Source organism: Mixophyes fleayi, chromosome 1, assembly GCF_038048845.1.
Source record: "Mixophyes fleayi isolate aMixFle1 chromosome 1, aMixFle1.hap1, whole genome shotgun sequence".
NCBI classification, from domain to species: domain Eukaryota; kingdom Metazoa; phylum Chordata; class Amphibia; order Anura; family Limnodynastidae; genus Mixophyes; species Mixophyes fleayi.
In genome coordinates this window covers 132,708,502-132,733,865 of record NC_134402.1, presented here as the reverse complement: position 1 = coordinate 132,733,865, position 25,364 = coordinate 132,708,502, and the positions used below count along the sequence as shown (strand labels likewise).

General features: G+C 37.5%; 1 protein-coding gene across 6 annotated transcripts in view; it reads left to right on the top strand.

Annotated features, from left to right (window-relative positions):
- ALPK1 (alpha kinase 1) overlaps positions 1-25,364 on the top strand; it is a 124,102-nt gene that overhangs the window by 36,200 nt on the left and 62,538 nt on the right. For 4 of the 6 annotated variants that reach the window (XM_075200509.1, XM_075200491.1, XM_075200502.1 and 1 more), the window contains exon 3: positions 18,603-18,832. In XM_075200509.1, the coding sequence (XP_075056610.1) occupies positions 18,715-18,832 (118 nt within the window). In that variant the 5' untranslated portion in view covers positions 18,603-18,714. The remainder of the gene's footprint in view (positions 1-18,602; positions 18,833-25,364) is intronic. The other 2 variants (XM_075200495.1, XM_075200499.1) reach the window with 1 other exon arrangement.

Genomic DNA, 25,364 nt, shown 5'->3' with positions numbered 1-25,364 from the left:
CAGCAAACTACTCTCGTCAATGAATAAAGCATATAACTTAAATCTTAACTTCACCTCCCAACTGACTCAATTTAGGACTTTCCTGATTCTATGGGACTAACCCGACAGTCAGGGCTTAGTGATATTTAAATGAAGCTGAACAGTTGGGAGTTACAGTCAGCAATGCAGGGATTGAGAGGGGGGTTTGTGTGTGTGTGTGTGTTTTTTTTTGTTTTTTTTTTTGGGGGGGGGGGGGGGGGGTTAAGAGTATTCATTTTAAACAATCCGCCTGGGCTGGCTACCGCTAAAAAACCTATAATAGAAATACTCATCCCAACCCTCATTCCTTTCCATCTATTTCCAAATCTATAATAGATCTTAATTTCCTTTGTCCTGTAGTAATTCAAGATTATCTAGTGGATATAGGAAAACAATTCTATTACATGATGCATACAAGTCATGGCTGAATGTAGGAAAAGGTGTCTGTCCATGACTAGCCAATAATAGCGGCTTGCCTCTTGATTGGATGGAGCATGAGAAAACCACTCTGATTGGCTAGTCACATATAGACCTTACCTGTGCTATTAATCTGTATCCAGTGTAATTTTAATTGCAGACTCCTGATTGGCTGAATGAATACATCTATGAATTATCCAATTGGATTTAACTGAAATATGAAAAAGTTTGTTTTAAATTTGGGAAAAAATGCCTTCTGAAATCACCTGGAAAGTTAGTAAAAATCTGGATAGATTTAGTAAAAACAACTGTTACTTATTACATTTACTTTCAAATACAAAACAAAATGTTTATTGGGATTAACGAAATTTTAATTATTCAGAATTTCACCAAAATATATTAATTAAACCTACAAATGACACTTGATCCATTGTATGTGCCTTTTCCCCAATATGTTTTGGTAAACTGTATATGAACAATTGTCTAATTTGAGCAAAGACAGGTGTGGAAAATTCACCAAGAATTGGTAGATATAGAAATCACATTACTTTTATCTGAAATAACTAGATTTTCCCATGAAAGAGGATTACTACTAGTTAAACCAGTAATATTTGGGGATGTTTAACTAGTTAGGATCCTATTTATGCAACGTGTGTATTCTGTCACATTTTACACACAAATGCATTTCATTTAGCTTTTCCATTTGTACGACCAATAACTCTACAGTTCATTTTATAAATACATATCTATATTTATTCTTGTTATACACCCTTAAAGTAGATCTATAATTTATGAGTAAATACAACAGTTTACATAAAATTAAATATTCGTGGGCAGAACTTAACATCTGGAATTCTGGAATTTCAATGATAGCACACGTGATATTTTTCTTGCATTTCATACTTTTTAAGCTTTCTAAGTCCACAGATTTGTACTATAGCTCAGATGTTACAAAATACATATTTAATATAATTTTAAACCATTGAATATTTTATCCTAAGAAACACACATAAAGAAACTCTATTTTTGGCCATAAGGTGGCAGCATTGGACTTTTTTTCTTCCTTTGCAAATTATAACAGTTGGGAGAGCAGAAAAGCCGTTCATGTTCTACATTGTCCCTTTCTGGCAAGTGAAGTGACTAGACTTGTAAAAGCCTTGTTTGGAACAGTTACTATGAAAATAGTTTTTTCCCCATATGTTTCAGATATTAATTTAATTTACCAACAATGTACAGGAATTTGACAAATTTTACTTAACTTACTTGTGTATCATATTATTGTCTATAAAGATCTTTCAAGCAAATCAGATGTATTCTTGAAAAGTAATTGTGTATCACAGTGGTTGAAGTGGAAATGTTTCACCATCATACATAATGAAATAGAGTTTAACTATCATCATGTTATTAGTAGATCTAAATGGATCTAACAACGTACACATAGTATTTTATCTTGCAGTTATTTAATGTGGAGCTTTACTTCCTCTGCTACTGCTGTATCTCTCACAAACCCCAAAAAAACAAGGTGAACAGGAAACAGTTATATCAATAGTTACATTGCAGACTATAAGAAAAGAGCCAACATAGAACAAGTAGGTTTCATGCTTCTTATATTTATTGTTGTGTTAGGATGATGCTATCCTAACACAACAATAAATATAAGAAGCATGAAACCCTTAATAATTAAACACAGAGAATATGTACTGTATATACTCTTGACTGGTTGCCCACCCCTGCTCTAGACAATGAACCGTTGACCTATCAATCAAATGAGAGAGTTTATAGGCAAAATGGACAAATTTAGCTTTACATCTGATATACCTGAAATGTGTCAAGTGAGACCCTGCAAATGTAAATAAACAGGAACTAGATCAGGGTTCCCCAAACCCAGTCCTCAGGGCCAGGGCCACCTTAACAACAGTATGGGCCCCCGGGCACAGCAGTGCACCGGGGCCCCTATATATATAAATATATAGGTAAAAAAAAAAAAGGATTATATCTAATATATATATATCTTAACTTACCTTTCAATCGCGATGCGTTGAATCCTCTTCTGTACTTCGTCGCTGTGCTCCTCCATGCTGTGCTCGCAGTGAATGTCGGGCGTGATGACGTCATCACGCCCGACATTCACTGCGAGCGCATCACGGAAGAGAGGACCAGTGAGTGAGCCGGATAGTCACCTGACCTAAACGGTCAGGTGACCGCAAAAGGTAAGTTTCTTTTTTTTTTTCTTTACAGGATTTTTTACAGCAGACCTGCCAGGGCCCCCTTTCCCCCTGGGCACCTGCCCATCGAGCCCAATGGGAAAGACAGCCCTGCTCAGGGCCCCCTAACAGTGCAGGTTTTCCATATCTTCTTGCTGGAGCACAGGTGTATTCATTACTGACTGACACATTGTATCAGATCCACAGGTATTCCTATTTATTTCAGTTGTCACCTGGAAAACTTGCACTGTTAGGGGACCTGAGGACTGGGTTTGGGAAATCCTAAACTAGAACCATTCAGGTGGCAAACAATTTAGGAAATAATTTAATTATAATACACTAGCTAAGGTGGCAAATTGCCTCAAACCTCTGACCCCTGTGGGTGCTAATGCTAGCCTGCCATGCCTTGCTATCCCAATGACTGGCTGATAATGGGCTAAGTGTAAGAGTAGGGCTGGTGATGGAATTAGTACAAGGGGGCTTGCTCTTACACACTCCATTATACCCCCACATTACACTATGCAGCCATGCTGTCTACATTGATAAACCACACATATTACACAGAATTCCCTAGTCCCTCGATTACAAACTGTACACACACCTTTAAACCCCATATATTAGACTGTGTCACCTACTCTCTGAAATAATATCGCTTCCCACAGTTGTCAGACAAACACACATTACACTACACCTACCTCCTTTTTATTGCCTCCAAACAATGCTTTTCATCCACAAACCTTCCTATCAATCTTATTTGTACCATCTCAAACATTACACAGAGCCCTTACTACAATCAATTAATCTGCCATGGTTTGTCAATGGTGATATTCAAATTCTATTTCTAAACAGCTGCATTATGCTATGTTACATTCACGGCACCTCAGTTAGGTTTTACAATGTACTACTATTGAGATGAATGTAAAGCACAAATACATGTAAAAACTGAAATATGTACTTGCCTCGTTTGGTTCAATGATTTTTATTTTCACATGCAGTTAATTTGCATTAGAAACACATCTTAAACATAGGATTTTGACACCATTGTGTACGTAGCCTTATGCTGCATCACTCCCACCCTCAGCTACACATATTAAACCACCAAACTAAGGGCTCATCCACATGTGAAGGCAATGTAAGTCTGGTACAAATTACTGACATCATACATTTTGATTCCTAATCCATTCCAATGTACTTTGTTCACGCGAACAGCAATTTAATATATGGCACTACAGAAGCAGTATTCCGCGCACGTGTGTGTTACACTTACCACCTTAGGGTTCTACATGCATCCCAAAGGTCCCTCATAAAGAGGAACAGTTTCAATTTTAAAATCAAGTCCTCCTGTCCCACTTTGCTTCCAAATGTATAATATCATTCACCCTGTATTTAGCATTTTAAGGACCTACTTTAGAGTTGGACGCTAACATATTATGTAGCATTTTACTATGTAGGGTTCATGGTGCAAACAAATTACATACAATGAAATGAAACAGAAGGTAAACATGCCCTGCACAAGATGAGCTTACATCTAAGTGGTGTGGGGAACAATTGCTACATAATGTAGCAGAATAACAATTGTAGCTTCTGGTATACATAGCGGATGATGATGGTGGTGGTGGGGAAACTATTTTAAGGCAGCAGCATTATCAGGTGCCCGTAATAAAAGCAGCCACTGGTGACTGGCATTTTTATGCAGCTATCTGTAATATCTTGATAGGGTTATTAATAAATGAGAAAGTGCATTCTCCATGTAAAATGTAACCTAATATAAATAACCTCACATCCATTGTTTACCACTTTCTGAATACACGGGGAATGTGAATACAGGTGCATTTTGGTTCGCATGCTCCATACAGAAATGCTTATTTTAACACTGGGGTGTTGGATTTACATCCAACTCTAAATGAGACCCTTATGGTTTAGTTGTGTTTGCTGTAGTGTATACTAACTTTGTGTTTTATGATGATTTGCAGTGCTCTGTGTTTGTCTGTCTATGGACACTGTCCAGCGGTATCAACATAATACATCCAACAGAAAACAATACAGCTCTGTGTCCCTCAATAAGCGCCAATACCAAGTCTCCTTTGAGAACAAATTTACTACATGTGGCACACTGGTACAAAAACTAGTAATTAGGAAGACTGAAAAAAGAGAAGTGACCAGCAGATAAAAGTCTACATTAAGTTACAGATATAATGTTGCCTGAAAGTTTTAGCAACCCTGATCACTTTGTGTCTCCTTTTCTACACTGTCCTCACAGAAAGGCATCCTAGAAGCCTGTATGTTTACTAAATAAAGGAACTGAAAGCCTTAAGCTATGGAGGATTCCCTTGCTTGGTTTCCAGAAGCATGGGTTCTCATTATTTTCCCAAATGTTGGCATGGGTTTAGGTCAGTCAGCTTAAGCAGTGTCTGTGTTTGTATATTATACTTCACAAGGGCCTGCCTATAAAGACACAGAGCTGGCAATACATATTCATGAAAGAGAAGCCCTTCTAGGCTCGATTACTATTGACAAAGACCTAGCTGTTTTCAGGCCGCCATCTGACTGGTATTGAGTGTAGAGCTGCATGACCAGATTAGTGCATTCAACTAGATTATTTTTTTTAAGTCGTTAGGCCTCGCCTTCCTAACAATTTGGCCAATTGTCATTTGTGACAAGTCTGTCATTAGGCGATGAGTTCTTTTAGTCATTTGCAGATAAAGATAATTTCCTTAACTTCCATTTTATTTGACAACAGGCTGCCGTGGATAGAGAGGAAGTATTTTAGCAGTTTATGGATTAAGGGTTTTTAGGGGCTTTGGTCACTTCAAAAGTATCTTTGATCTATAAGATATGTGCTGTACTAAATTCACTATGTCACCTTTTTAGTAGATGCCTTGAACGCTTAACTGTAGGTATACTCTTTTCTTCTTGAAGTAGGGAAAGATTTACAAAGACAACTTAAGTCTTGCTTTCAGTGTGACTGTAAGGAGAAAACAACAGGTGCTTCAATCTGTGGTATTGTAACCGATGAATGCCTTAAATCTGAAATATAGCTGTAACATTTCCAAGCTGATAGACAGGCGTCACTAATGAGAAGCATGTCATATTATGGAAATAAAGCAATGATTGTCTTAAACAATGGGTCTGATATGAGAATGTGGGGGGCATACACACTGAAGCCCCAGTCTTAGGAGTTGTTGTGAGCTAGGATTTGCCCTTAGGTCAGTGAGCCCTTAGGTCAGTGAGCAGCTTGTTGTCTTTTTCGTTGGGTGGTATTCAGAATGGATAGCTATATGCACAAACCAGCGACAAAAGTAGGCAATATTTACACATATATATATCTACATCACTTTGCTTCTTTTTACTAATATTACTAGAATCTCCTTACAGGCGCCTTGGGAATTGCTTCTAATTTTACTTCATTTGGGAGGGCCAGGACCCCCATCCCCCCATTTTTTCCCCATCAAACACATGTCCAGAAGAAGCGCAGACACCCAATATCTTTGCTTTACAGTAATTACACTGTCACCTCATATAACCACTCCTATTAATAAATATGTGCTTTGGAATGTGAGCTTCACATTACAATGTGGCAGGGATAGACCAGGGCCTTTTTCAGGTTGTCCAAGACATGTGGACAGTGATGACCCACTTCTCAGTATTAAGAAATTAGTAGGTTTTTTCATTGAAAGATCAATAAGGCTCATTTACCAAGCAGTGCATGTGCGGATGCACAGTGCATTTCATTTTATGCAAAACAAGTATTTATTTGCTTAGCGTATAATAAATGGCATGCCCACTTTTGCTGACACACTCCTTGCCACCTCCATATACATGTAAAACTTCTTTTATAAGATGGGAAAAGGTTTTGCAGCACTCACCCTGGAACATCTCCACAAATGTGCACTATATATGTTTATATTTAATATATTGTTCTGCAATGCAAAATCTTGTTTTGGAAAACCTGCATAAACTGGCATATTTGAGCAAAAATATATCTATGTTTCATGAAAAAGGATGCAGTGGGTAGCCCCATTTCTGCAGCTTTGTAGGCTGCACTTCCACAGATCTTTATGTAGCTGTAAACACAAGGAAAGACAGTACTTATGCTCTTCAACAACATGACATTTGTATTTATTTTTCAATGGTCTTCTGTAAAGCACATTTAATATCAATATGTAAATTTACTTTTTTTATTCTGCATGTAGTAATATTTGAACTTCCCACTGTTATCCCTGCCACAAAAATATGAATAGACAACAACTTCCCAAATATCATAAAATATATCCGAATACCTTGCATGAGAATAACAACACTAAATGGGCCTAGATATAGGAGTATTTATTTTACTGTGCAAGAAGCAAGAACAGGATCAGGTCAGTTATCACTTTTGTAAACTGTTATTATAAATGGTATTTTTATTTTATGCTTATTGGTAAGGAAAACAGCAAAACCTAAAAAATATGCTTTTCTGTTACTGATATTTCCCTATAATTTAAATAAACAGTTCTTGTTACTGTTTTCTTATTTGAGACCTAAAAAATGAAGTGTGGTCTCATGACCTATATGATATAGAAAATTATTCTAGTGACTGCTATTCAGTACAGAGACCATTCTGATTACTGCTATACAATATAGAGATCATTCTAGTGACCACTATACAGCACAGAGAGTATTCTAGTTAGCTCAATATACTACAGAGAGCATTCTAGTGACTGGTATACAATACAGAGAGCATTCTAGTGACTGGTATACAATACAGAGACCATTCTAGTGACTCTATACAATTCAGAGAGCATTCTAGTGATTATAGAGAGCATTCTGGTAACATGTATACAATGCATAAGGTGTTCTAGAGACATCAATTTAGAGAGATTTCTGGTGGCCATTATTCAATACAGAAAGCATTTGAGTGACTGATTTGAGAGTCAAACACAATACAGAGACCATCCTAGCGATATATATATATATATATATATATATATATATTACCCTACTGTGGAACGATCTTCCACGTTCCATCAGGTTAGCATCTACTCTCAAAGGCTTCAAGCGTGCCCTTAGGACTTATTTCTTTATTCAAGTCTATCAGTCCTCCTCCTAACTTCCTTGTCCTGGCTCTCTCCCCCAGTTAGTACCACCCTATTTGTGTCTCCCCCTCCCCTTTAGGATGTAAGCTTTCATGAGCAGGGCCCTCTTTCCTTATGTGCTCCTTCTACTGTTCCTTCACCCTCTGTACCTCTTGGCCTGCTTCGCTAGCCCTGTTTTCCCTGTTTTCTTAAGCTTCGGCCTTCTTTTCGCTGATTTCTACCATCCCTTTCACTATCTGTCAGATATAATCTGATTTGCTTTACCCTGTCACCTGTGTTTGTATATATTTTTGTATCATGCTGTGTCTTGGTTCTGTTTTCTGTATATGTAATGTACGGCACTGCGGACCCTTTGTGGCGCCTTATAAGTCAAAGATAATAATAATATATATATATATATATATAATATATATATATATATATATATATATATATACAGAAGGCATTTTAGTGCCCTTTATGCAACAGTTAAGGCATTCTAGTCGCTTCTTTACATGACAGGTTGACAGTGCTGGCCCTTTGGCAATCAGCATGGCTAAAATTTTCAGTGTTCTGATTTGCTGGTGCTCTCCAGCGATCAATTGGCTCAATCCATTAAATAGTTTCCATAGCTGGCCCTGACAGACAACATGGATATTAACACAGGAATAAATGCCCCCTGCCATCTGTAACCTGCCCACATTTGGATATCCCAGTTTGTTTGTTTGTTTGTTTTTTTATTTTAAAATTATAGTAAGACCCACCTCTGGTACTTTCATGTAAGTAGCATAACACCAGAAATATAATAAACTATCTTGCCCCATCCTATGTTAATAGGTATACCAATATTGTGTACTTTGTGATGAAGCTATATAAGGTGGTGAATTTCTGATACTTAAGGTACCAGGTAACCTTATAAATATTTACCTATTAAATCTGACTTTTTGTTTGGGTATTTTTTAACAATGTGCCAGGTTGTGAAGGGTGCATTGTCCTCATGTTACCACTACTTATAGGATCCATAATGGCATACTTTTCAATTTTTATGAAGTATTTTTACCTTACGGTGATTATGAAACCTTATATTAGGTATAAAGTTAAATAAGGCTGGGAGTGCCTGAGCTCAAAGTGCTGTATGGCTCTATTGTAGATTGTCAGGTCCATCTTAATTCAGATGGTACTTGTGAAAAAGGAATGTCGAAGTCATGCACGGGGGTGAGAATATGCATTAACACAAAACTTTTCACGGTCGGTATTCCCTTGCATTTTTTATTTCTAATTATTTATATAAACACAGTTGTGAAGTTTCCTTAAAATACCAGAATCAATTTCCCCTTCAAAGTACATGCTATTGCTATGGCCAAGCTCCAGGCTCAGGTGCGGAGTCTCATGCACCAGTTATTTTTAAACATTTGTTATCATCTTTTTATGACTAATAATAACTTAATGATCTACTTTAGCTTTTGAATGGTTCAAGATACATTATTATACTTTTATTAGTGTCACTGTTAACTTCATATCGTGTTTGTGTGCATGGTACTAGCATCTGCGAATGTGTTGAGTTTGGTTTTAGCATACCTCATAACATTCTGAATTAGTAAACCAAGACAGATTAAGCCACAGCATTGATCCTACAAACCACAACCCCATTTTGCTCATAGAACACCCTTTTCATGCAGACTACACCCATTGTTTAACAGAACACTCACATTTCGCCTCCAAAAAATTGGAACTGTTGTTGTAATGTTTCAGACACATTTTCAAAACCTGGGACTATCCTTGACTATCTCAAAATAGAACAAGCGTGCTGGGAGTAAGTAGATGTAATTTATTTGACAAAAACGTGTAACAGAAGATTAACATATCCATTAGAAGTAGAGAGTGTTGTAAATCAGTGGGTGTGCAGTCCTTTCCAATTGCTGTACTGACTGGACCTGCAGGGCACAAATATCTGCTAACTGGAGGGGATGATTGCGTTCCACAATCCACAGGGATTTCCCTCAATGCCTAAACTGGTTTCATACAAGAACATGCTTCCCCAGTAAATGGTCTATCAGGGAGGTTCAGCTGATAACTCTACCAATTCTTTTTTTATCCCTGTTGGATTGTGAACCAATTGACAGGTGTTTGGAAGCCTAGTTGCTATGTGGTGTGCTTCTTATATTGTTAAGGGGTCTCAGTGTTTTGGACCTTTCTGTTTTGTACAGTTGAAATCCTGTGTGTTGAGTGTGCTTCTGGGGATTTCAGATATTGCCACAGGCAATAGCTGATGAGGGAAATGAAGTGAACAATAAAAAGTTGTACAACATCCGGATACAAGAGCAACCCTTCTCAAAGTGACAACTGTGGCTCAAGAGTAGCATATGCTGCGGAATGAGAGCAGAATTTAGAGGCGTTATTAAGATGAAGAAAAATCTGACAGCGATAGTGTATTTATTTAGAAATTGTACATTTACTGAGCTTCATATCACTGAGTGATGCAGTGTTGATGCAAATACAAATATCAATGTTTAGAAAGTCTTTGTATATATATAAAGGTTGGGGCATTACAACGTATTAGCCAGTTCCCAGTTATTGGGATTATGGGTTAAATTACAAGGAACCCCATTATGTTAAATAGCTGTTCTAGGGAACCAATCATACAGAGGTAGGTTCAAATATTATTATTATATTAAACATAATGCAAATATTATCTTAAAGGTAACTGATGTCTTATTAGGATGCATTTATCAAGAAATGATAAACAGTGATCAAGATCAGTATTTATATCACTAGTCTTAATTGTTCAATAGTGCCAATAGTAAAATTCCCCTGTAATCATACACCAGTCAATTTTCACAGTATCTGTACATACCCAGAACATTTGACCTTAGAAATCAAGGAATATCACTACAAAAATATTGTATAATCTATTTTAAGACACAAAAACATACACAGGCTGTAAATGATATGCTGATATGCATACATATTATTGATAGCAGGAGGTATACTTTCAGATTAGACATGAAAACAGGTTAAAATAGAATTTGAATCAGAAGAAGGGAGTTTGGGGTAGAAATCCAGAGGTAAGTGTTTGTCAGAGAGAAAGGTTTAGAATATGACGAGTCAATGTACAAAGCTTTGTATAGGCAGCTTTAGATTTAGAAAGGAGAAGAATTTTGACTCTTGTGCCTTAATACAATCAAGTACCCAAAACTGTCTAACCACTGTGAGGAAATTTTGTTAACATACTGCATATACTCCTGTTCATACATTTCTGCAATTGCATCTGTGTGTAAACACTTGAACAATAGAGTGTAATATATTTATACAATGTGTGAAATCACTTTACATGTAATTGTCATTAAAATGTGCATTTGATACACATATTTATACATATATGCAAATTTAGTATTTTAACTGTTTAAGTAATATATTAGTAAATTAGTGTTTCAGTGTTTTAAATATATACTGTATATGTTTATAATTTTAAAGTGTACTCGAGTATGGATTGCGATAAATAGATTGTGACTTTCAGACATTTTTACATATACTAAAGTTAATAAGAATGGATAAAAAAAATTATAATTTTCTTGTAGATTCCCCGGTTAATAAATTGTTTCTTTAAAAGATTTTGCACATTTTGGATATTTTATATATACTCCCTATCAGAAGTCAGTGAAGCTAAATATAATGATTTGACCCAACCCCACAAATGTGCCATTATCATTATAACCAGTTCTCAGCTTAGTGTTACTGAAAATGATGTTGCTAAATACAAGCGTTTCTTACGCTGGTTGGCCGGCTGTTCGGGAGCATATCTGCTTATTCTTTTGCTTTTTTAATTGGCTGGGACCACCAGAATTCAGAGGACACAGATGTCAATGATAGTGTGTCTAGGGAACACATTCATGCCCATCTGTTGCAGTCTAAAAAACTGTTCATATATCCACAAGGTCCCCATTTAATTCTTGTCAGAAAGTAATGTAAATCCAGTTTACCCTCAGAAGTCGCTACAGAGATTTATGCCAATGAGCCCCCTGCAATTTGCACACGCTGTAGTTGTATAGGAAGAAAAAGCAGCCCTTTTCATGTCTGTGCATATTAACAAGTGAAGCTTGCCTTAAGAGAGTCTTTTTTTGATTGAACACTCATTATTTTATGCTGCTACTTTTCTATGAAAAGAAAACTAGATTGTAAAACAAAATATGGGAGCAGGGACAGGGGAATCACACAACACAATGCTGTGTCCAAACACACTTTTAATTGCCCAAGTTAAAGGTTCTCTAGAGGAATAGTATAACCATATGTTCTGCTCTACTGTTAGCTAAACTCCTTGCTAGTTGAGAAGATGGCAACAGTTGTCCATTCTTTTGTCTTAGGCTACCTAAACATTAAACACTACATGTGCTGCCAAAAATTGTCTACAGCTTATACAAGGAAACTAATATATGTGAGCTGTCACAACTACATGAATTTGTGAAACACCAGTTGCATTGCATTGCAAGAAATAGATGTATTTTCACAACTATTATTTGGATTTGTTTATAGCCTTCTAAGAGAAATACTTCATGAAAGATCTGATGGTTTCAACTTCCCTTTAGTTAGGAGGCACTTTGTAAAGTTATCACAGGTACAGAAATTGTATACTAATTTATATTTATAAACACACACCTTCAGTTTAATTTAGTAAGCACCATGGACATTTATATACATGAAGTGAATATACTCTTCTCTCGTGGTTGTTGCTAAAGCAGGAAGTGTCTTTGTGATGTAAGGGTGAGGAAATACTCTCTCACACTTTATTTTTAAATATTGCCATAGTAAAGCAAAAAAAATGCAGTTAAACTGCGTGTATTACAATGTAACTTTTCATTTTCCTCTAAGAGGATAAAGGTTATGTAATTAATTCAAGTTGTGCATATAATAAAATACATTTCTGCACATCTATTTATTAGGCAACTCATTTTCTGTAGCTCACTTCTATGAGCAGCATTAATTCTTAACATTCTCATAGAAAAAATCCTTCTCTTTGTCATTTCAAGATTTAAAAAGTAAAAAATGCCTGCTAGGTGCCATATGTAAGCACTGCATCCTTTTGTAAAGCAAGATAACATGTTGTCCTCCCATAATGCTCCTTTTACATATCATTGAATGATGAACATTTACATCTGTATTTCTGCAGCAAGCTTGACAGGACGCATAGCTAGTATGATCTGCTAATTGCAGCAAATAAACCCACTACACAACCTTATTACAATGCTTTATTAAATTATACATACATACATACATACATACATACATACATACATACATACATACATACAGACATACATACATGATAATGTAGACTCTAGACTTTTCATATTTTTTTACGTAAAATTATGCAGACTCCAGATCTCTTTTGGTGGTACAATACAGCTCCCAGATTGCTAGTAAGGAAACATACAGATCCCAATAATGTACTTATCAGTCACGGGGGTAAATTTATCAAGCTGCGGGTTTGAAGAAGTGGAAATGTTACCTATAGCAGCCAATCAGATTCTAGCTGTCATTTTGTAGAATGTATTAAATAAATTATAACTAGAATCTGATTGGTTGCTATAGGCAACGTCTCCACTTTTTCAAACCTGCAACTTGATAAATTTACCCCCTGGAGTCCTGTGCTCTCTCAGAAAAGTCTTGCAGAGAAAGTACTGGTATGCTGTCATATAACCACTTGTTGGTTCCTGGTACCATGATGTATGTATAGTGCCAGAGCTTCCAGTACTCTGACTCATGCATGGCCAGTACTATTCACCATTCATAGTGTTGGGAACCATGCAGTGAGTACAGGACCGCAATCAGGGGGGTACTAGTGTATGGCGCCCAGGCTCACCAGGGGGCCCACAGCCTGTACTTACCAGGGGGCCCACTGTCACCGATGAGCTGCCTCACTGCCGTCCCCGCTGCTGCCGTGAGCCTGGCTGTCACTGTGACAGCCAGGCAGCTGTTAAATGAGATCGCAGAGGGATGATCGCTCTGCCCCTGCGATCATGTCATCCACCCCCTCTTCCTGTCAGTTGATTGTGTGACCTGATGTCACACCGATGCTCCTGCCACCGCTGTGCAAAGGAGCAGAGAGGCTGCCGCAATCAACATCTAGGTAAGTATTTTTATTTTAAAAGTAATTATAATAGCTTCTCATGTGCTCTTTTTTTTAATTGACACAGTGATGCTTGTTTTTGTGTTATGTAGGCATTAAGTCATATTTGTAATTTTATCCAAAAACAGAAAATATATTGATCCCTCCTGACATTTTCCATGAAAAGTGAATATTTTGCTATTTTAGTGTGTCGGCCATCAGATAAAGAGTTCTATGGCTGCCAAAGGATTCGGAGCATAGAGCAATACTCCATCCTATCTGAAAAATTCCTTTAGTTATTCTTTTTGCCTAATATCCTTTTATGGTTATTTAGAAAACTAGTACAAATGCTTAGCCTGCTTGTAGTTAATGTAATTACACCTATTTGTGCATGGCTGTGACTGCTATAGAATGTACATGTAGTTCATTATGAGCAAAGATATTTTGTAACAATTATAGAAAACAGCTGTACAATGCCAATTTCTGAGAGGTCACAGGGAATAATTAGATTTGTACCTGTCTTGCAGCTGGTGCAAACTCACAAAACCAATATGGTGGATATCCTTTTTAAAAACAGTGTTAATATGACATACAGGGAGATCCCTCCCTATTTCCAGCATAAAAAGATTCAGTGTAACCTGGATCCAGCCGCTTATTATTTTATTCACTTTATACACATTTACATGGTTCTCCCAGTACTGTCTGGCAAGGGAGACAGTTTCAGATACTCCCTGATTTTGCCTGGGCTTCATAATATTTTAGGCTAAGCCAAGAACATCATCATATGATTTCATTGGACTTCCCATTAACTTTCCCTTTTGTGCCCCCAGTTCATGTTACGCCTCATAGTTGCCCCATTTATGTAAGCTCCGTTTGCAGTTAAATATTTTACTTGTTTGTCAGCAAAAAGATAGGTTTGCATAACAGATAAAATAATCTAGTAAATGCTTGCAGGTATGTGTGAATAACTACTCACTCTGTCCTTTGTTCTGATGCAGCTTAAGCACCTTTATTGGCATTAATGGTGCTTTGGCTGATTTATTTTTAACTAAACAGAACAAGGGGGGGGGGGAGGATAGGGCCCGGGGCCCTGTCTGTTTCATTTGTACTGGGCCACACAATTTCTAATGGCAGCCCTGAGTGAGTATGACAGCTTTCTGGTACAAACAAAAGGTGCAGCCAGTCCTCTGTCCAATTGTGGCAATTGTGCAACAGCGATCAGTGTTTTTGTAAATTGCCTCTGCATTGTATTTTAATTTTAGATTTGATATGAATAGCATCAGCTTACTACCTTCCCAAACCGCTATTGCAAATACATCAAAATTATACATAAGGATATTTGTTTTAGTTTTCTTTTTTCATTCATGGGCATGAGTTATTCTGCCCAGAGCACGTTAAATGTGGATACATTTTAATTTATTACTTTAAGTAGGAGTAACCATAAAGCTTCCCTACCATGGTAAAGTTGAACAATTGTAACATCAGGACACTTTCTGTAGACCCTGATACCAATTCAAGTGTCAATACCCTCTGACATTGGATTAGTTACCATTGTAGCCCTATGCCATGATAGCAATCATTGCATCTATCGCTTTGTTTTGGAGAAAGCTACAGCACTTCAGGTTGAGAAACTGGCAAAGCAAACTTTTAGTCTGATAGGTAAATATACAGTGACACTGGCAATTGTGCCTGATGCAGTCATGCCATGTAACATGTTAGTCCATGTTATTGAGGTTGAGCGTGGTGATGCGGGTGAACAATAGGCCTCTCTACAACGTGAGGTTGTCACTCATTTATTTCTGTGCCTAGTGATCAGGGCCGGATTAAGGGAATGGAGGCCCCTGGGCTAAGGGGGCCTCCATTCCCCTGTGAGGCCCCCCCCCCCCCCCTGGTGAGCCGCCCCCAGACCCCTGCCTCCTTCTCCTGGCATTGCAGTCCTTCCCCGGTGCGCTGTACGCTCTTTACTGAGGAGATCTCGTGAGAGGGAGACTCACGAGATCTCCTCAGTAAGGAGACTATAGCATGCCGGGGAAGGACCGCAGTGAAAGTGCTCAGCAGTATTGATCGGGCCGGGGTTGCCCCTGCCCCATCAATCAATACTGCTGCTGAGCACTTTCAAGGGCCCCCTGGATGCCCGAGGCCCCTGGGCTGTAGCCCAGTTAGCCCTAGGGTTAATCCGGCCCTGCTAGTGATACCTCCATTGGATAAGGAGCAATAGGCATTAGAGAATCCATTCATGTTGACTCTAACAATCTCCCTGGTTGCAGAGGTGGGCGAAGAGCTGGTTGACTTCTCAGCATGGACAGGTGCACATAGTTCTCTTATTCTGGCTGTCCCTGGGCCTGAACATTCAGAATGTCAAAGGCTGGGATCTTTGAACACCACTTCTTTTTTTGTGTTCTTCAGACTACCACATGTCGAAAGGGTGCATGACACTGAGATCTTAACTTATAATATAAAGATTAAGCGCTCATTGACTAGTGATAATGTATCACCAATGTAATCCTAAGAAGTATAGTTGAGATAATCTAGATTCTGAAGAAATTGAACATATGCTACATGTAATAACCGTGTGTCCAGGTGTGAGTAATATGATAACTACTAATGTTATGATATACTGCGTGATTAACCTTTATATTATATATTATAACTTCTAAGAGAGGGATACCCTTGGTTAATGCAGCTCTTGCAACATTAGGAGTAGAGCGCAACTCTCCCCCCCTGGTACTGAGATCGTAACTTACCTCATCTACAACACCTCATCTAACAGAGGGTAGATAAAGAAGCCACTTGGGGACTAGTGGCCCCTGACTCATTTGCGCAGGATACACCTGGAAGTATGATTGAGTTGCAACAGACGGGGTCCTATCGTGCACCTCTCTTGGTTACAGCAAGTTTAGTGTCTAAATAGCAGAGTCCACACCTCTCCTTTCGCACCTCAGAGAAGGGTGAGCTCCTTTTGTTCCGATCATCATACTAGACATAGGCGCCAGTCTTATTTTGGTGAACTTTGTATAGAGATGCCATTCAAACCCAAAGTACTGATTCCTATCAGCTAGCATTAGTACCGGTAATTGCCTGCTGCCCAGACATTGTCATACTGCAAGAGTAACAAAGGCAGATTGAATTTCGTGTTCTCTACCACCAGTCCACTACACAGTTTTCCACTGCACAAAGTAGAAAAGTGGAACAAATACACACCTGCATTGAAAAAATGTCCAGGATTAAAAAAGTGTAATCACTGTACCATGAAAAATTATAAATGTAAAGTACAGCACCATAGACATTAACCCAGACTATTATCACATTAACCTTAATTCCGTGCCCTATAATATATCCAAAACATTATTACAGTTTTAGACATGTAACTGAGTGCCAATCAAGGCCAAAGCTGTACCTTTAGGCATAAAAGACTGTTCTAGGGTCCAATTGGATAGGTGGCCTTGTAAAAAGGAAAAAGCAAGTTTCTGGAAGGGCTCCCACACAATGACACTAATATTTATAGTTGAGTTTTACTTTCCCTGTGAATTTTTATAGTGGAATTATTAAGTGATGAATATATTTTTATATATATTTATATATATATATATATATATATATATATATATATATATTGATATATATATATATGTATATATTTATATATTTATGTATATAGGGATTTTTAATAAATCAGCTTGCAGAACTCACCATTCACTAGAAACTGAAATTGCTTGTCATTTCTTCCCCAGGGCCCATTGTCTTCTTCTAAGGCCCTCCTGTCAATCTTATTCATGTGTGAGAATTTTCTCACAATAGAATAAATCAACTATAATAGCTCTCAAGAAAAACCATAGGTAAGCCGACGCTGGGAACAGGGGTGGCCAGCAGTCAAAACCTAAGTTTGCTTATAGTCCATATAAGAGATGTTTAATGTATATGTGTGATTGTATCAAATGTATTAATTTTTTTTATCAGTTTTACCATTATAAAGAATATGCACTATTAGACTGTACAGATTATTATAAATGTGTTATCATTGTAAAAAAATACAGTGCTGGTCTTTCCTTATCACTTAAATAATATATGCATATGTAATCTGTGTACATAGTTATAGGGCAAGTGCTAATTAAAGTAAACATCAAGACCATACTTGGCTCCTTTTAGTACCTCCCCTTATGCAGTGCCGCGACTCATCGCACAGTAGGGGCGGGGCCTGATTATCGTGTCATTAAGCCACACTCCCGACTGGGTTCTGGGAGGGTGTGCTCTTCCAGGATTCTGGAAGAACTCCCCAAAATTCATGATCAGGACATCTTTATCAACAAGTAGTTTTATAGTACAACATGTCATCAGGAGTTGTTAATGAAGCTGTGTCAGGTTTTTATATATAACAGCATATCTACATCTTTTATTTTCTCTTGTCTAAACTATGTGGTGGTCTTTCCTGATCACTGAAATAAACATCTACGTAATGTGTGTACATAGTTATCGAGCAAGTACTAATGCAAGTAGTAGCCAGGACACTTTCATCTACAAGTAGTCTTATAGTCCAACATGTCATCCAGAGTTGTTAATGAACATGTGTCAGGTTTGTATAGATGACAACACTTCTGTGTCTCTTACTTTCTCCTGTCTAAACTATGTGTTTCCTCCCCGTATGTGTCAGGCACCCTGCCGTAACTTCACACGGTTGTCGAATAAAGCGATCAAACTCTTCCCTGTGTGTTCATGTACTTTTTCTCCCATTATCTCTCCGCAGCTTGAGTCTTGCTTATAATTGATGATACATTAGTTAATCATCTCTTTTCCTCTTTTGTTCACCAGGTACCTCAACCTTGAAAGATCTCTTTTATTCAGAATATGTGTCTTCTCCCAGGTCATTGATCATAGAGCACACAGGGACACTCAATTCACAGTCAAGTGGGAAACAGTCATAATGAATAATCAGGAGGTTGTGGCTGTGCTACAGGAGTGCAAGCGAATGCTGGATGTTCTCGCTTTGGAGGTGTTAGAGCCATCTGAGCAGGAAAAGAATGACTACCAACGGTGCGAAGGTGAGGACCTTATGTGATAACACAGGACTGCCAGCAGGTTGCTCTCCGCCTCTGTGTGACTCAGCCACATATACTCGCTCTTGCTCTATTTTTCTTCTTTTGGCAGGCAGGGCTGGCTGGACTGTTGGGTTTGTGGGCTATGAATGGGATATGGACCGCAGGCAGAGAAGGGAGCTCACTGTGTTAGAGTGAATTGCTGTCACTTCTAATTTCAGGCTCCACTAAACCCAGGCGGAGCCGCATTTATGTGTGGAAATAGAACAATGAGCAAAAGTTTGATGGCAGGTGCCATACTTTTTTGAAAATTACAAAATGATGGAGGACAAGCAGTTGCCGCAGTGTGTTCCACATGTATTAGCATTGAATGGGTTGGAGATTTGAATTTAATGACTTAACTTGCTAATTAGTTTTGCATGATTTATTCCAAAGAGAGCTGATGAAAACATTTTTTTTTAATTCTGAGGATTAAACAAACCAGTAATACATAGAAAATTGGTCCTAATGATATTTGTGACAGCTTTTGGCCTGTTGTACGTTGCAGCTAATGATGGCACAGAATTAGCATAACTGAAATCTTTATTTTATCCAATATCGATACAATAAGTTGTATTTATTTTTTTGTGTTAGCCAGCAGAATAAAGCCAAAGTAGATATTGGTATGATAAAATAATAATAAAAATATTATTCATGTGATATACAAAATGACTAGATAAAAAGGAAACATTGCAAGCTTTCAGGAAATCTTAGCCAGGGTGCTATCTGAAAACAGCATTGAGGGATAAATCTGAAACGCCAGGAAAGAGAGGTGAATTCTACTTAACAAGAGTGAAGAAAAGTCTAATGCACAATAAAAATCCTGCCTTACAACAATGAAATCCTAGACCAACACCAAGTGTGTATTTTTTAAATAGTTTGACATTCACATCTCCAAGTCAGTACAGTGCATTGTGTCCATACATATGTTTCAGTTCCTATGTATGTATAGAAATGACTCTTGGGGGTATATTTAAACTGCGGGTTTAAAAAAAAGTGGATATGTTGCCTATAGCAACCAATCAGATTTTAGTTATCATTTATAATGACAAAATGACAGCTAGAATCTGATTGGTTGCTATAAGCAACATTTCCACTTTTTCAAACCTGCAGTTTAGTTAATATACCCCTTGGTTGTTTTGGAGTGCTGACACTGATGTTTTTCACCACAAGCTGGGTATATATATCTGATTTGCAAAGCCTTGTTTTCCCTGGAGTGAGTTCTTTGTGATTCTTTGTATAACTAATAGATGCATGGAAAAGATTTAATGAATAAGTTATTTTGGATATGGTTCAGTAAAAGCTTTTTAACTTTTAAAATATGATTTGAAGAAAACCATTCATTTGTCACATTTGTCTGAAAATTCATTATATAAAAAATCGCAAAGGGCCAGTTCCAAAAGGAACATTAGCGTGGTCTGTGCCCGCATTTTAAGGAATGCACTCTGCAAAATCAGTGTTGTCATCATGGAGACCTTTGGATGGTTAATACTTTTTTTTTTTGTGTCATATACATCTTTGCAACATTAATATATGATCTTCTTTACATTCATTTAAATATCTCTCTAAGAGAAGTAAACACAAATATTGTGATATGTTTTATAGGGCCGTTGTTTTGACAAATAGATTCTTTTTGGATAACATCTATAGATCAACAGTCATTCCTTGTATTTGTGTGATGTCCAGTGTATATGTCAACTGGAGTACAGTAGTGCCCACCACAATGATGGCTGGAGTACCAGTAGTGCCCACCACAATGATGGCTGGAGTACCAGTAGTGCCCACCACAATAAAGGCTGGAGTACAGTAGTGCCCACCACAATGATGGCTGGAGTTCAGTAGTGCCCATCACAATGATGGCTGGAGTACAGTAGTGTCCACCACAATGATGGCTGGAGTACAGTAGTGCCCACCACAATGATGGCTGGAGTACAGTAGTGCCCACCACAATGATGGCTGGAGTACAGTAGTGCCCACCACAATGATGGCTGGAGCTGACAAAGAATCTTTTTACTATCTAAATCCTATTAGTTTCTTCTTTAGATAAGTAGTTTATTGAACCACTTAGGTGACACTTTCTTTACATTCTTAGACACTACCTGTGATGGAGTTACTGACCCCCAGAAACATGTTAGTTCCAGATAAGGTGAATTATAGACCGATAATCACTAGATTAAATACAGCACTTCAGGTAAAGTGCTCCAGGAAGTGAGAGGAGTGATCTGAGCTAAGGAAGCATTAAGCATTCTCAGTAAATAAGTGGCCTTGGGCTAGTTAGTGGGAAAACATGCCCTTCAGACAGTAATACATGTAACAATGGCTGCATTAAATATCATAACGTGATTTCTGTAACACAAATGCCATATATTAAAACAAAGTAGTGCGCCATGGTGTGTGTGTGTAGGCGAAAAAAGATGCGCACTATCACTATGCAAAAGTGCAACTGTCAGGTCATCAAAAGACCGGTCTGATAACACTGCAGAACCACCCATTTCGTTAACTAAAACCTTTTCCCTTTTCTGCTAAAATGCTGCTCATTTTACCATCATTTTATGGCTTAAGTTAATGCAGAGAGAGAGATGCGATTTCAAGATGTTTTTATTTTATATGGCACTTTTATGTCTATTTTAAGCAGGTTTTACAATGGGCAAAGTGTGCATAAATATATGTTTATGTCAAAGTACAAGATGGTTACCATTAACAGTATAGAGCTTGTGTCTTTTTACAGAGTGGAAATGGCTGTGCACTCTTCCAGGCAGCAAGAAACACACCTAGAAATGTAGCCTCTCCTCCCCTTTATCTCATTTGGCAATTTTAAATCTTGATTTTATTCTGATCTGCATCAAGCACACTGGCGTAAATTTAGAGTAAATGTTGCACCTAAATGCATTGTATGTGCATTAGTCATATTATGCTGCATTTTATTTAGCTTACATTTTTGTGATGATTAATATTAGGAATCAATACAAATAATTCAGAACTGAAAATGGTTATACACATATATATATATATATATATATATATATATATATATATATATATATATATATATATATATATATAGGCTGTATATAGACATGTATGGATAAACTCCCCAATAGCCAAATGTTTGTATGTTAAAGTCAGTATAACAGCTTGTTATGTATAAATATACTGTCTTTCTATAAATCACACTTCAAAAACTTTGAATCTTTATTGCTGCTTTATGTGCAGAAATGGACGAATCCCTGTAAAATCAATCTGCACCTAATTTTGCAGGTTAGCAGGTGCTGATGATGATATGCAGTGTGAAAACAATTAAATTGTCACATTACCACCAATTTAGGACTACCCCATTATTGATTTCACTTTTTTTTTCGGGTTTACCTAAATGACTGTTGCAAAACAGAAAGGATCTGTTGCAGTTACCTTTTCTATAATTGCCAATGCTGCCAAACTCCATCTTTAGAGAAACCAAAAATTAAAACTGCTTTACTAACTATTCTAAAGAGCATAAAATAAATAGCAACCATTATATAAACATATGTTTTTAAAAATATTTTATTCTACTACTATTTGAATGTATTATTACCATGTTATACCAAGGTGTTAAATGTCCTAACAACACTTTCGGCAGGTTTTAAAATTCTTCTCGCTAATTGACAGATAGTGACAAACAACAGCACAGTGTGTTGCAATGATTACCAAATGGGTCAGAGAAAATACAGATTATTGAGAAGAAATCACAGAGTTCTTTCTATTTTATGCAGTGTTTTTACATATAAACAGTGACTGATATTGTGATATTGTCCTTGTTGTTGTATCAGCAGTAACTGTAGTGATTTAAGGAGACTAATGACAGTGGCACATTATGAAACTTTCACAATGAAGCTGGTGGATGATGGAGGAATTAATAGCTGGGGATTGGGTATTCCGCTTCAGGAGATTGATTTAAGGCAGTTGAGTCGATGTTCCTCTTCCACAAGCAGGTGTCCTGTCTTAGCAGCACTAACGTTCAGATAACGGACTTGTAAGGAAGCTCGCAGGAGCTCACAACACTATGGCTTTAGTGCCCAGTCACACACAGACTGAAAGGCTTTTGTTTTACCCTGTACCATCAACCCCTTTTAATTAGTACTAATTTAATAATGACCTGTATTTTTCAAACCAACTTTTCTCTTGACATCATTAACATAACAGTTTGTTTCCTATACTGCACAATCCCTTCCCCCACTTTGACCTCAGATGCCACAGTTTTAATTATATGAACCATAAACATACATAAATCATGTATTAACATACTTGATACTTATACTAGATTGTGTAAAGTGAGTTTCAGTGTTCAGACTTATGACATATACATGTCATAACTGTGTGATAAATTTACTGTTCCCTATTTATTAACCAAATTAAATACCACGAATCATTATGATAAATATTAGCAAGATATTTTTAATATAGTCTTTGTTTATGGTACTGGTGAGGACAAAGTATATATATATATTTTCTTATTGAAAGCATGGGATCAGTGCTTTCATACCTTTGAGAATATGAGGGAGAGGGAAGGTAGGAGTAGGGTCACAGAAAAGTTTAGGGGGGGGGGTTCCAAAATTTGGGTAATTTGTTGTAAGGGGTAGAGAGTGGAACCCTGTAGTCAAAAAATATATTTATAAAAGTAGTATTTTATTTTATTTTTTAAAATCAATGCAAAGGCTCAAGTCACATTCTAACCTGTTCTAACCTGTAGGCTGGAACCCAAAACATGGGTAGCTACACCATTAACATGGGTATGGCTACACATGCTATCTTAACTATTAATATTATATTGATATTGTTTTGCACAGGTGCCCAACTTCCTGCCCATTTTATTTATAAATAATAATAAACTTAAGTAAATAGTAGTAAAGTAAGTAAAGAAAAGTATGTTAATAAGTAAAAACTGAACAATTGAACATGACATGCCAGGCAAATCTGGGACTCAAGTGAAATAAATTGAGAGTTTGCCTTAAATTAACATGATAGCAAACCTTTGTAAAGTTCTTATGATGGAATAAAACAAGAGTACTCCCATGTGTGAGAGGCTCATCATTCAAAAGCCATTAATTTGAACTCTATCATAAGTGTTAAAATCTTGTATGCATAACTGATAAAAGGAGGAATGAAATCACACATTCAGAAAAATAAAAATCAATAGACAATAGCAAAAGCCTTCCTGGGCTCGGCATAGCAAAAACATAGTGTGAGTGATGTAGCAAACAAGTTAACGCTGTCTATTGCCTACAACATAAAGTCTAATGCTCACCACAGTCCCTTGTCTGCCTTTAGAGCTCTGTGTCCAGCGTGATAGGGTCATGTCCACCAGTCGCATGGCCGTAGTTACAGCTCTGTGTCCAGCGTGATAGGGTCATGTCCACCAGTCGCATGGCCGTAGTTACAGCTCTGTGTCCAGATTTACAGCTTTATGACCAAAACATTCACATACCCACTATCACAGCTCTGTGGCCCTCATAACAGCCCCATGTCCCCTGTCTCATGACCACAAATACAGCTCTATGTCCAGATTAACATCTCATACCCATGACATACAGCCCTTTGTCTAGATTTAAAGACATGTTAGGACCTCATGCAGCCTTGTGCTCAGATAAGCAGCCTGATGTCTAATGCCAGCCATGCACTGTTTTGGTACCCACAATATCTAGCCCTGTGTCAGGTTCATTGTCACCACACTCCCTCCCTGACTTTTATCAGTGCTAATGTGGACAGTCTGTAGCGCAGGAGGTTTGAACTACAATTGGATGCACATCTCAGTAAATTAAACCACTGATTCTATCTGGAGAAGTTTCATATTTAAATTGTTCAATTTGTAAGAGCAGACTATGGTTTCATTGAATGAAACCAAGAGAGTAAGAGAAAAGAACAGCACTACATAATTGCAGCATAAATTAATAAATCTGATACATAAAAAGATGAGCCAAAGTATGAATTAATAGCTGGTATGAATTCAACATGGTGCTGATAACATTTCTTAAGGATTTTTGTCCATAATTACAATTGGTGTTATGGGTCCTAATGTGTGCCAAGAAAACATTCCTCACACCACACCGACCTGCAATGTTGAAACATGACAAAATGGATCCGTGGATTTTTTTTGCCAAATTCTCACCCTACAATCTGCCTGTCGCAGCAGAAATTGAGACTCGTCAGACCATGCAACGTTTTCCGATCTTCAATTGTCAATTTTTTACTGTAGCCTCAGTTTCCTGTTTTTAGCTGACTCCAGTGTGGTCATCTGCTGCTGTAGCCCATTCATAGGTATGACATGCTGTGCATTCCGAGATGCTCTTTTGCATGGCACTGTTGTAACACATTGTTATTTAAGTTACTGTCACCTTCTGTTTTCACCCACAGAACTGCCCCATGCCATTCTCTGTAAACTCTAGAGACTGTTGCAGGTGAAAATCTATAGAGATCAGCAATTCCACTGTCAAATGTCACTTAGATCACATTTTTTCCCCATTCG